Genomic DNA, 12,391 nt, shown 5'->3' on the forward strand with positions numbered 1-12,391 from the left:
GGTGTCATGTGAACGTCGACTATATGACACTTCACCACTATTTTGGCCTAGAGGAAGGCATTGGGGAGTAATAAGTAGATGATGGGTTGCTAGAGTGACAGAAGCTTAAACTCTAGTTTATGCGTTGCTTCGTAAGGGGCTGGTTTGGATCCATATGTTTCATGCTATGGTTAGGTTTACCTTAATACTTTTGTTGTAGTTGCAGATGCTTGCAATAGAGGTTAATCATAAGTGAGATGCTTGTCCAAGTAAGGACAGTACCCAAGCACCGGTCCACCCACATATCAGATTATCAAAGTACCGAACGCGAATCTTATGAACGTGATGAAAACTAGCTTGACGATATTCCCATGTGTCCTCGGGAGCGTTTTTCTCTATATAAGAGTTTGTCCAGGCTTGTCCTTTGTTACAAAAAGGATTGGGCCACCTTGCTGCATTTTATTTACTTTTGTTACTTGTTGCTCGTTACAAATTATCCTATAACAAAACTATCTGTTACCACTTATTTCAGTACTTGCAGAGAATACTTTGCTGGAAACCGCTTATCATTTTCTTCTGCTCCTCGTTGGGTTCGACACTCTTACTTATCGAAAGGACAACGATAGATCCCCTATACTTGTGGGTCATCACCGCTGCGTCATGTGCGCGGGCCGCCTCCTCTGCGGTGTCGAAGGTGCCGAGGATGAGATGTTTCTCGCGAAACCAGATCTTGGAGGAGAAGGCGCCGGAGCGGCGCCCGCGGACTCTGCGAAAATCCGAAGCACCCAGGCGACGGATCGACATGGTGGCGCAGAGACGGCGAGAGTGGGCGGCGAACAGACTGTGGAGGGAGCGCCTTCTTTATAACGAGCGCTGGCCGCGGCGCGCGCGCGAACCTTTCCCGCGCGCTGGTGCGCCAAAACCAGGGCGACGACATGATTTAAAACGCGCACGGTCATGAAATGGGTCGGCCCGTTGGAGAGTTGCATCGCTCGAGCCTGTGAGAAACGACCGATTCGAGCGTTTCGAGATTCCTATGAGCAGCGCATCGCCGGAAATCCTGAAATAAATCCAGGAATAATGCAAGCACAAGGATTTGAACCCTGGTGGGTTGAGGATACCACTGTCCACCTAACCAACTCAACCACAGGTTGATTCGCGGCTATCAAATGTTTCTGAAATCAAAATCAGAAGAATGAAAAAAACGCAACTTGCCTTTTCCAATTCTGCACAGCTGCAGTGGATCTTTTGCGATGCAACCGAGCCAAATGCCTCGAGGCGCCACGGGTAGGTACGAGTGACAACACGGACGGCTGGATGATGACGAGGGGCAAGGTTGGTTCGAGAGCGTGGGCGTCCGGTTCGACTCGACGTATGCCGTCTGCCCCGTTCCACAGAAGCAGGAGGGGCGAGCAAAGGACGGCACAAGAGGAGAAGGAAAGCAAAGCCGCCGCCGCCCGCCGATTCCTCCGCCTTTTCCACTGATCCCCTCCAACCCGGCGACCGCGCTCCCTCCGATGGCCGTTAGCTCGCGGCTACCCGCCCCTCCCGCGCGGGGCCTCCTCCGCCGCTCGCCGCCGCGTATCCTCCCTTCGAGACGCCTCGCTTGTGGCACCCGCGCTGTCTCCGGGAGCCCTGGGCCAGGCGGATCGCCCCTCCCCAGGCGGCCGCCGGCGCCGCTGGACGCCGCGGCAGTCGCGCCGCCCTCGCCGGCGTCCTCCGCGGCGTCCTCCGCCGCCTCGGCCATCGATTTCCTCACTCTCTGCCATAGCCTCAAGGTAAATCACGTGATGCTTGCTCCTTCCTTTGCTGGCCTTACGTGGTGTGCCATCAGACTAGTGATACTCCTAGGTCCTGGCAAAACAGTAAATAATTTTCATATAGCTTTGCTAACTTGTGCTAAATACCGGCGAGCACACAAAAACTATACTCGATCCGAGCAGGGCTTCGTATATGCAAGTTTTGAAACGATCAATTCGTATGGTGAATTGGTGATTCATGACGTCTCACGATGGCTGCTCAGCTCACATGTCTAAGTATATGATGTGGAGTGCATGGACATGGACTCCGTTTTCAATTCATGCCTTCATGCCCCCATGCTTATGATGCGAGATTCTCCAGCAGATCACCTATCCACTACATAAAAGCTCTCAATAGTCGATTATTTCTTCCTCCAACAGATCCCCTATATGGCTGCCAATGCCTAAAACATTTAGGCGGCCAACTAAAAACCAGGCCCAACCTCCTACATGTAGGGGTGCCCCCTCCCACCCTCTATCCTTCTGTGTTTATTCTTGGTGAGCTGAATTTTCAGCCCCTAGGGGCTGAGGGCCATTGCTGCCTCTCGCTGCGCGCTGCCTTGCCCAGCTGTCTGCCACCACCGGAGCTCCGTCCACCGCTGCACCATCCCCTCCTCACCCCTGCCACATGTTTCTCCAGCGCGCGCCGCCTTGTGTCCCCTCTGCACAGCCACCACCTATCCGTACTGTGTGAACTGCCGTCCCGTGCCTGCTGCTGGAGCTACTTTGTGTGCTGCCATGGCTCCCCGTCCCCATGTTGCCTCCCCTCTGCGTGGGCCAAGCTCGGCTGCTGCAAGTGGCAACACGGCTGGTTCGAGCTGCAGCGCTGTTGCACGAGCTCCGGAGCATCCCGAAGGTAGGGCAGGGCACCGCTGATGGAGTGGGTAGGAAAAATAATAATTGGCCCACTGACATGTAAGTGTGTATACACAAAAGAGGGGTGGGTTTTATTAGGTACTAGTCTTAGGGATCTGCTGGAGATGGTATCCATCATATTGCACTATTCTGAGGTTTATTTGGTTATTCCTTGTTCCGCTCTTACCACAGACCACTAAAAGGAAAGGCTGGATAAATCACAGCATCAAGGGTCCCGAGTCTATTGCTGATCACATGTATCGTATGGCCCTGATGGCTTTGATTGCTGATGACCTACCTGCTGTAAATCGAGAAAGGTTAAGTTTTCTATGTTTCCCCTTTTTAATATTGATATTAAAGTGACATTTTTAGGTGCCATCTTCATTAATCATTACTATTTTACCTGCTGCTAAAGGAACATTTATTTTGCTGTAACAGGTGTATCAAAATAGCTATCGTTCACGACATTGCTGAAGGTAGGCCAATAAACATATTTATATTTACTTGTTGATTCTGTGTGCTGTCCTTCACCTGCTCTTTTGTTAGCATCTTTCAGTTTTCAACCAAGTGCTTTTCAACTATTCATACCTTATACCTTATTTTATTAACAGCTATTGTTGGCGACATCACTCCATCTGACGGCATACCTAAAGCAGAAAAAAGCAGGCGTGAACAAGAAGCTCTAAATGAAATGTGTGAAGTTCTTGGTGGTGGATCAACAGGTATGTCTCCATTTGTGACAAGAATTTTCAGTTCTTAAATGAATGTTTGATAACATTGTATTAACATTATTGAATTTACTGTTTTCTAGCTGAGGAAATTAAGGAGCTGTGGGAAGAATACGAAAACAACTCCTCTGTTGAAGCCAATCTCGTAAAGGATTTTGATAAAGTAAGCCTGCCATTATTTTCTTAACTTCATACTTTGTTAATTAATATTGGTTCTGCTTTCCTTTACATGTGTCATCTAATTTGTATCATATATATCAGGGTTATCATTTGTTGTTGCCATGCAAGTTTCTTTAGTTTGGGTTTCCTTCCAGACATGCAAAGTTCTGGCACTTGAAAGCATTTAAGTTTGTTAACGGATTAATAATACTACTTCAAAAGTTTTGTCTCATGCAAACATGTTCATGTGTATTGTTTTGGTTTACTCTGATGCACATTCTGTTTTGTTTTCTTTGTTTTTATGTTCTGTTTGGTCCAGCTGATTTCACCTGTTGCTATTTTTTGTTTTGTTTCAGGTGGAAATGATTCTTCAAGCGTTAGAGTATGAGAAGGGTATTAACTTCTGCCATAGTTGATTTGTCTGCATTCAAAGAATGAGTCACTTGCTAATTTTAAATAATTTCCCCATATACGAACTCTGGCATGGTGTGCATTGGTTCCTTATTCTGAAACAACCTGCCCTTATCAATAATATGCGTCTAAATCACCATGTTCTTATTGCATCTTTGTGATCCTTTGATATTGATAATAGTAATGTCTAGCGAAACTCATGTATACCTGGCTTCGGCAAGAACATAGTTGGAATCTGTTGCTACCTTGTTGACAATAACAGGAAACTACTTGATTCATACGGCCAAACTTGTTTTTGCTTCCAGCACTGTGCAATGTATCAATCCTGTGTGCATATGTTGCCATCTTCCTCTTCTGCACATATGTAATGTACTAATCCATTTATGCTGACTCTGCACATCTTGAAAAATGCAGAGCATGGAAAAGTGCTAGATGAGTTCTTCCTCTCTACTGCTGGTAATGTGATTGATCAACTGTATAGACCGTAAAAAGTTGAAATTGCTTCCTTTTGCTAAATATACTTTTCAAACATGTTATTGCAGGCAAGTTCCAGACAGAGATTGGCAAGAGCTGGGCTGCTGAAGTGAATTCAAGGAGAACCAATGGATGTGGACAGAACTAGGGGTAACTTGATGTTTGGTGCTCGATATAGCCTCTATGAAATTTTCATGATGGGGTGGTGTGGCGAATCTCAGACTCCAGATTCAAGCCCACTTCGAGGCAAACATAACCAATTTGCCTCAGCTACCAGGTGTTGGTAAGGAATAACGGAATGGCGTTGACAGAAACTCGGGGATCTAAATTTGGTTAAGAGCTCAGTGGGCTGAATATGCACTGGGACTAGTAGTATGTAGCAGTTTTTATGTATGCTGTTGGTTAGGAACATCCAAACACGTTGTTTTTGTTGAGTCGGGAAATAAAAAGGCTGGGGCCGTTCTCGACTGCCACCTTCCTTCGGTCGAAGTTGATCTCTCTTATTGCTCTGTGCCAATTAGTCATTTCACTCTTAACTTTTTGGTTGACGGACGCGTCTGATGGAAGTTACAGAGACAGGTGAAGGCACATATCCGGAGCCCGGACTAACCAATACAAGCTCAAGAGAGGAATCGTCATGATTTGCAGGAGAAGTGGGCAATTAGCGGTGAAGCAAAGCTCTTGAAAGTGAATCATCAGCAGTCACTTTGGTTGTCTAATTTATACAGCAAATAAAAGAAATTCCAACTCAAAAATGAATGATTTTGCCTAAAAGCTCGCACAGCCGAAGTTGTAACAGACGCTTAGAGGTGAATGCAAATCACTGAAAGGACTGGAATACAACAACGACAACAACAACAAAGTCAGTCCTTAGAGGTGAAACCATAAGATCTTGCAAGTCGCAACCAACTTATGGCTCTAGCACATGGATAGTAAGCTTCCACGTACCCCTGTCCCCTGTCCATAGCCAGTTCTTTAGTGATACTCCAATCCCCGGAAGGACTAGAATAAATCCAGAAAAAAGCAAGCACCAATGCAAGTCTAGGACTTGAACTCTAATAGAGCGAAAACCACTGTCCTCCTAATCATCCAACCACATATTGGTTCAGGTGCATAGTGTAGTTGAATACTATTGGTTCCACAAGAGATGAATTACACAACAGTACATCACTTCCGCTTTTCACTTCATGCCAAACAGATTATAGTCTCTAAGATCTTGACTAAGTTCTACAATCACGGGGTAAGTTACAAGAGTTACTACTCATCACTAGCTATCATCAGCTCGATATTGCCAAAAAAAGAAGACTAATAATAAGTCACTCACAAGCTGCACCTTTGCTAAGAAAAAGATCTCTTGGGTTAACTGTGAAACGTCACCAAAAACATTTATATCCCTTTACATGACTACCGGCACCATGTCCGTCCTACCTGAACCACCATCTCATGCCGGCGTTTATCGGGTCATGAAGAAAAGGGGTGTAACTGCTGATGTAGGGGTTAGCTGTCCGGCCAATCTTTAGCCAGATAGCTCTGTGGTAGCCAGCAGTGAAAGGAGAATGATACATTAGCTTCAACAACTGCAATTTCCGGATAACCAGAGTGAGATATGAATTCACCAAGAGTACTGTTAATATAGTAATAGTAATAAGTTCGTCTATAATCTGAATTACAGGTGAAATATCATGCAAATTCCTCTTGTCCTTAAACAAAACAAAATGTTACTTGGGCTAAGCAGATGAATACTAATAGTGCCTTTATGAAATGTTCTAAAATGTAGCTCATGGTACCAGGTTATTGAGACCAAAAGACATTGTCCGGCTCTATTAACATACAAGAGTTGGGGTTACCACTTCCCAGGTTTAAAATTCACTAACCAAAATCAGTTACGTGCTATACTGCTATTGTCAGGCATACAACAGTCCTGACTATACAACCAATCTAACTGAGTTTTTAACAGATTAACAGAAGCAACACCCATTGCCTAGGTCCTTTTCTAAAAGGAAGCGGCAGTGTTTAGTCAAGTTGGTGGCTTGGCGCAGCCATTGTAGAAATTGCTTGACTGGTCTCTTTAGATTACTGGAAGATATTAATTCCGGACTATTTCCCATATATTTGTCATGTGTGTACCCTTACATGGGCTTCAGCAAGCCCCATGCTCCAGAAGGATGGGCAGCAAGAGAGATGCCTTAGAGGCTTAGACAGCTGATAGAGCCTAGTTATTTCCTTTCTCAACTAAGAAGTTAGTACAGTAATTTCCTATTGTTAGAGCATGTCCAACCCAAATGGGCTAATTTGGCCCGTCCGCGGGCGTGCCTGCTTTGAACCCTCAATTGTACGCCCGCGCAGCCGTGCCCCTCAAATTGTCCAGATGCATGCATATGATTGGTGGGGATGGAAGAGAAAGAGAAAAAAATAAAGAAATACAAAAGGTGCCCCAGTGTGACATCCTGGCTTAATAAGAATGATATAGACTACTTATATCAACAAGGTGCACCTTCTTTTCCGGGAGCCCATCCGAAAGGAACCTCAAAGTTAAGTGTGCTTGACTTGGAGCTATTTGAGGATGAGTGACCGACCAGGAAGTTGATCCCTGGTGCGCATAAGTGAGGACAAGGTGCGCAGGAAAGACTAGTGTTGGCCCGTGAGGCTAGTCTAGATCCTAGGTGGTAGTCAGGCACAACGGACAGTTGGCCGGGGCGTTACATCCAGGGTGGGCCGTGGCGGACTGCTCGGACACGCCCGGACACCCTCATATTGAAGGTTCGCAGACAGCCCAAACATATGAGGACGATTTGAGGGGTCCGGTTAGGTGGAGTTTTTCCTTCTCTCTCCTATCTGGGCTATCCGACCGGACATATAGGGACAAAATGGGGGGGGGGGGGGGGGGGGGTCCGGTTGGAGATGCTCTTAGGATTCCATGCAATCAGCTTCCACTCCCCTATATTAAAGGAGTTTGTGGACATCCCTACGTAATAGGACTTGGCCATGAGGAAAAACCAAACAAGACATAAACCAATCTAATCCCAATACTCCTTCCTTGAGTCCTCCTTCCCCTGAGGCCCAACTGCCGACGAGGTACATCCCCCCTCCTGCGGCCAGGCCAGTATCCTACCGCAAGTATACCAGTATAGGTGATATGCAGGTCAATACAAACGCATTACAAAAGTAAGTGTGATAAATGTTTAATGTGTTGTAGAACTCAGTGAGCGCTTACTATTGTCAAAAGCTGATTGGACAATTTTAGTGTGATGGCAGAATTTACAGATCATAGTATTATGTGTGAAAAAGCCAACAACCCAGTTAACAGTAAACAAGAAAGATCATTTGGCAAAGCCAATCGATGTTTATCAGAAACTAACCTGCCAGTACATGAATGTTTGCATAGCATTGCGTTGTTTCCTACAAAAGTAAAAGAACAATATAAATGCAAGGTTACGTGGCCACTGGAAGGGGGTTAATCACAATGAACAAGGCAGGCCTACTGACGAGAACAGTGATAAGATCATAAGAAAGCCCAACAAAATCTCTGCATTTGCAATCAGAAAGTTGACTGCAGTTGTGTTTGCCTCAACCCATGTGCAAAGCGGCTCCAGGTATGCCCTACAAATTAGCAACATGACAGTTATAATCCATTTTGCCAGCATATTCAACGGGCAAAATATTGTAAACTGATAGCAGATTCAGTTCATACAAAATGATTATTCTGCATTTATCGGCTTGTTACCATGCAATTTTAATACACATAAAACATTTTTTTTTGCGTTTGACTACTGATGGACAGGGGCTTGCTCATGTGGTCTGTTAGCCGTTGCACAAAAAGGCAACAAAGAGTACTTTCAGGGGTTGAGGCTCAGAGAGATGAAAGCATATAACAAAAAAAGCCAAGATAATAACCTAATGAGTACGGAGATCATGCCTAAGCTATTGATTCTTTATGCGCAAAGCTGGAATGATAACATGCACTGTGTATGCATAGAAGGCAAAACATGTTGTGCCTACAAGTCTGTCAGGTTCATTTTACCTGTAGAGAGAGGAATTGGTAAAATGGCGCCGTAGAAATCTGGCCACATGTTCAAGTGCCCAGCAAATTACCGGTACCAAAACAACTGCCACAAAGGGTTAACTCATCATGTGCAGGAAAGCTGAGACGTTTGGGTAGTAACATGAAAGTTTTGATCTCAAAGATTAAATACTTCATATGCTTACGCTTCAAGTGTAGTTTAGATGTAACAAACATAAGGCAGTACATGAATGGAATAAAATCCTTTGATGAAGTTACATGGTGGCACCAGGCCTGAACAGCCTGTGTGTTCCCTACTCTGGGTAGCTGATAGGAAGGGTAAATGTTAGTTAAGTTGTGCAAGGTATCTGAAGTGGGAGGAAGAATTAAAAAAAAGTAAATACCACACTCAGTTTCATGTTACTGACCCCATAAAGAGCAAATATGGCATAACCTGTGGTACAGGTTGTGCCAAGAAGTGACAAACGATATCCCTTGAGTTGCAGTTGTCGTGTTGCCAGTGGAATGATGCCGATCAATGCAACAATAAGAACCTATAAAAAGAAGTGTGTATGATAAAGAAAATGTGATTTGCACACATCAACAAAAAATCTCCCGTTGCTCATCATAATACATGCAAGTGAAAATAAAGCATACAAGATTATGTGTTCCACAGACTAACTTAGGTACTATCAAAAGTTGGGAAACTGATATTATAAAGTACTCCCTCCGTCCGGAAATACTTGTCATCAAAATGGATAAAAGGAGATGTATCTAGATGTATTTCAGTTCTAGATACAACCCTTTTTGTCCATTTTGATGACAAGTATTTTCCGACGGAGGGAGTATAAAATGGATAGTTTGATGCAATTCTAGGCAAAAGTATAAAGATCCATTCATACAGTTCAAATTATGCAGGGAGGGCACTAAGATCTTGTTCGTACAAAAACCAAGGACCAATTATCCTTGACTACTGGTGTTTTGGCGAAAGAAAACTTAGAACACTGTGTTAATCTGCTCTAACATATGCCTAATTTTGTAATAATCCTGACCATCCATTCGCTTATGATTTTTTTTAAACTAAACTTCCATTAGGCAAATGAAGGGTCAAGATGAAGGTATTTTCATGATCGCCAGGGTGCAGGCTTGGTTAAAGCAAAATATGCTCAGACTAGTACTACCTCCGTAAAGAAATATAAGAGTGTTTAGATCACTAAAGTAGTGATCCAATCGCTCTTATATTTCTTTACAGAGGGAGTAGTTAGTCTGATTAATCTCACTAACAGAAGTGAGCTGTTGTTTAACACTCCATTCAACTAAGCCTAAAAATAGTTATCTGGTGGAGTACAAGATTGAGATGGATCTGACACTTTTAAGAGATGCACCAACTTAGACAAGACTAAGATATTCAGCAAGGATTGATGTTGACATATAGAAAAATTACATGTGATACAGTAATTGCTGACAAAGTACATCTGTCCATTTAAGCCATTTACCCAAGCATTAACAGAAAAATGTAATGACCGCTGATCCAACTGAAGCGAAAGTCTGCTTTGTGCTGGTCCAGCAGAATCAGCACCTGCAGAATCCATGAAGATCAGATTGACAGATGAAAATGGCTACAACTTACTAGGTGTTCAGTGTAGAGAGATGATACGATACAAGAATATGCTTGTTATCACCTGGATCATGAGGTATTGCATTATCATTAGCAGTTGTAGATTCTCGCTCTGTTGATGCTGGGAACTGAGAAGAGCTGGCTGAGGACATTCCTCCAACAACAAAATCAGGACCCTATAACCAAGCACAGGACAAAAAACAAACCTAAGCTCTTATAAAACCACGTTATGCATATAAAGATAGAAATAGACCCCCAAAAGGAGACAGAAAAAATATATTAAGGCTTGCTTTAATAGCAATAGAATAATAAAAGGAAGATGGTCTGTGAAATTGCAGCAGATATTAGTGACTTGACTTGGTTGGAACAAAATAAAAAGATAAATGGGAAAAATGTTACAGAAGGTCTTCCTTAAAAGAAGACCGTATATAGATACAACGGTGTCAACAATGTAGATAGTCCTAGAACAAATAAAGCACTAGTGTAGAACTTCAATTATTTTACCCTGCTCCCTATCCGTACTGCAATAATTTAATCTGTTCCTTGCCATTTATAATTTTCATGGCCGTATGTACAATGTTCTAACAAATTGGTCACAGGTATCACTGAGGAGGCAAATAGGCCACAGAGTCAAATTGTGCACAGATCCGGATCACTCAAATAGGCAGTAACAGAGCAGAAGCACAAATAGCTAGACCAACTACACGAACTGATTAGTGGGCATTTGAAATAGAACTAATCAAGCTTGTATGAACCTCAAGGTGTGAAATCCAAAAGGTGGGAACCGTTTGGCAGCTGCGGTTTTGTTCTAGACAAGTTGAAGGGCGAGGTTAAGTCTGAAACAAATCACCGAGGAGGCAAGAATGAGGTGAATTACTTGAGGGGAAGAAGGCGGCGAATCTTTGCAACATTTCTTGGCCACAAGCTGAAAACCGGCGGAAAAGGAAGACATGAGCGCAAGGGGGCGAGAATCTTGAGAGACCCTAACGAATTCCACCGTAAATTAGACACGGCCTAGCCCTACAGCACTCAATATCCCCCTCGCATCGCACATGTTCATCATCTATTGTCTCTCTCGCCGGTGAGCTGAAACTTTGAGCTCATGGCCAGACAATCTTGGGGGGGTCATGCGGCGGGGGCGGTGGCAAGAGGGGCGGCTGTGCGCAATGCGGGGAGCCAAATCGGGTGTGGGGATTAGCGAAGTCAAATGAAGTAGAGCTCCACTACAGAACAGAACAGAACACCAAGGGAGATGAGTAGTACTAGTACTGGTAGAAGCAGAGGCAGCAGCAAAACCTAACCTGCGTAAAATAATCCAGGGCCGCTTGGAACGGAGCCGGTCGCGGATTCCGATACAGTGGAGCCACGGGGAGGGAGAGGGAGGGCGAGGGAGCCAGCCCTCCTCGAATCTAGCCTTGGGCAATCTCCGACGCAAAGGCAGCAGCAGCACAGGGACAGAGGAAGAAGACTGACCCCCTGTCTCCTTCTCCTCCCCTTCTTTTTTTCTCCTCTGATTTTTATTTTCTTTTGCAGTGCAGGCCATTGGTTATGTCGTTATGACGAACGCCCACTAGCCCACACGGCACGAAAGCGACCAGTGCGGGGGGCCCGCGACCATCCACGGACAGTTCAGGGGCGAGATCGCAACGTTGGAGGGTTCCGTGGTGCCAACTGCCAAGATGCCCCTTTTCCTTTCATTTTCTTTTCTTTTTCTGTGACTGATAAAAAGACGTACACCACGAGTAAAAAGGGGGGAAATTCGAGTGGGGAGGAGGAGCTAAAGTAAACCGCACCAGATGCAGTGCGACGCCAGATCTGCGCACCCTCCATTCCTCCAATGACATTATAGCATCTCCAGTCGTTCGACCCTTCAAGGATTAGAAATATCGCCGTTTGGGGCGAACCGACGGTAATTTCGACGTGGGGGGGCTTGGGTTCCCAGCCGACCCTCAAGTTCGTCCCCCACCTGTCGATTTTGACCCAATTTCAATGCAAATTTGCCCCAAATACAATGTGTTTCGGCACAAATTCAACATAAACTAACTTTTATCTTTATCACACAAATCAATACAGATCAAATAGTTCAACGAAGCAAACTCATAATTCAAGCACACAAAAAACCATAGTGCGTCACACGTCGAACTAGACGTTGCCCTTGAGCCTTCATAGGTACTCCACCAGACCGTGTTGCAGTTTTTGATGCACCTGTTGTCAGCAACCCTGACATACCGGGGCCACCTGCCAGTCCACGTGGTGGCCACGGAGATCATCCACGCCGAGCGCTCTAGGCAAACGCCCCCTACCAAGGCCCGGAGTGGGTGCACACAACTGCGTCCACCACAGCGGCTACTTAAGGCCAAAGCATCTA

The 12,391-nt window shown here is 44.9% G+C and overlaps 2 protein-coding genes across 4 annotated transcripts; one reads left to right on the forward strand and one right to left on the reverse strand.

Moving 5' to 3' along the window:
• The first annotated feature begins 1,314 nt into the window (after window positions 1–1,314).
• On the forward strand, window positions 1,315–4,894 carry LOC125544226 (uncharacterized). 2 transcript variants are annotated; one of them, XM_087547301.1, is made up of 9 exons: window positions 1,315–1,650; window positions 1,702–1,757; window positions 2,826–2,950; window positions 3,072–3,109; window positions 3,245–3,355; window positions 3,445–3,524; window positions 3,877–3,913; window positions 4,346–4,387; window positions 4,474–4,894. In XM_087547301.1, exons 1-9 carry the CDS (start codon window positions 1,497–1,499, stop codon window positions 4,551–4,553), a joined length of 723 nt encoding a protein of 240 aa, XP_087403427.1. In that variant the 5' UTR covers window positions 1,315–1,496; the 3' UTR covers window positions 4,554–4,894. The 2 variants fall into 2 exon arrangements, with proteins under 2 accessions (XP_087403427.1, XP_048563797.1); XM_048707840.2 differs by having other exon boundaries at window positions 1,316–1,757.
• Window positions 4,895–5,519: 625 nt separating this feature from the next.
• Window positions 5,520–11,554, reverse strand: LOC125544225 (uncharacterized). Of its 2 annotated transcripts, none has more exons than XM_048707839.2 (9): window positions 11,325–11,554; window positions 10,088–10,199; window positions 9,902–9,984; window positions 8,834–8,959; window positions 8,612–8,732; window positions 8,427–8,511; window positions 7,892–8,005; window positions 7,765–7,804; window positions 5,520–5,982 (listed from the first exon to the last, which is right to left on the reverse strand). In XM_048707839.2, exons 2-9 carry the CDS (start codon window positions 10,173–10,175, stop codon window positions 5,830–5,832), a joined length of 810 nt encoding a protein of 269 aa, XP_048563796.1. In that variant the 5' UTR covers window positions 10,176–10,199; window positions 11,325–11,554; the 3' UTR covers window positions 5,520–5,829. The 2 variants fall into 2 exon arrangements, with proteins under 2 accessions (XP_048563796.1, XP_048563794.1); XM_048707837.2 differs by lacking the exon at window positions 11,325–11,554 and adding an exon at window positions 10,901–11,281.
• Window positions 11,555–12,391: the final 837 nt, after the last annotated feature.

This window comes from Triticum urartu, chromosome 3A, assembly GCF_056163025.1.
Source record: "Triticum urartu cultivar PI428250 chromosome 3A, HENAU_Tu73, whole genome shotgun sequence".
In the NCBI taxonomy this organism is placed as follows: domain Eukaryota; kingdom Viridiplantae; phylum Streptophyta; class Magnoliopsida; order Poales; family Poaceae; genus Triticum; species Triticum urartu.

Bases quoted from the DNA above. Each gene is read 5' to 3' on its own strand.
- LOC125544226 (XM_048707840.2), top strand. From the start codon at position 1,497: ATGGCCGTTAGCTCGCGGCTACCCGCCCCTCCCGCGCGGGGCCTCCTC. The intron at 3,356-3,444 runs GTATGTCTCCAT...ACTGTTTTCTAG, and splicing joins TCTTGGTGGTGGATCAACAG to CTGAGGAAATTAAGGAGCTG. The intron at 4,388-4,473 runs GTAATGTGATTG...ATGTTATTGCAG, and splicing joins GTTCTTCCTCTCTACTGCTG to GCAAGTTCCAGACAGAGATT.
- LOC125544225 (XM_048707837.2), bottom strand. From the start codon at position 10,975: ATGTCTTCCTTTTCCGCCGGTTTTCAGCTTGTGGCCAAGAAATGTTGC. The intron at 10,200-10,900 runs GTAATTCACCTC...GCTTGGTTATAG, and splicing joins CGCCGCCTTCTTCCCCTCAA to GGTCCTGATTTTGTTGTTGG. The intron at 9,985-10,087 runs GTGATAACAAGC...TGGATTCTGCAG, and splicing joins TGCAATACCTCATGATCCAG to GTGCTGATTCTGCTGGACCA.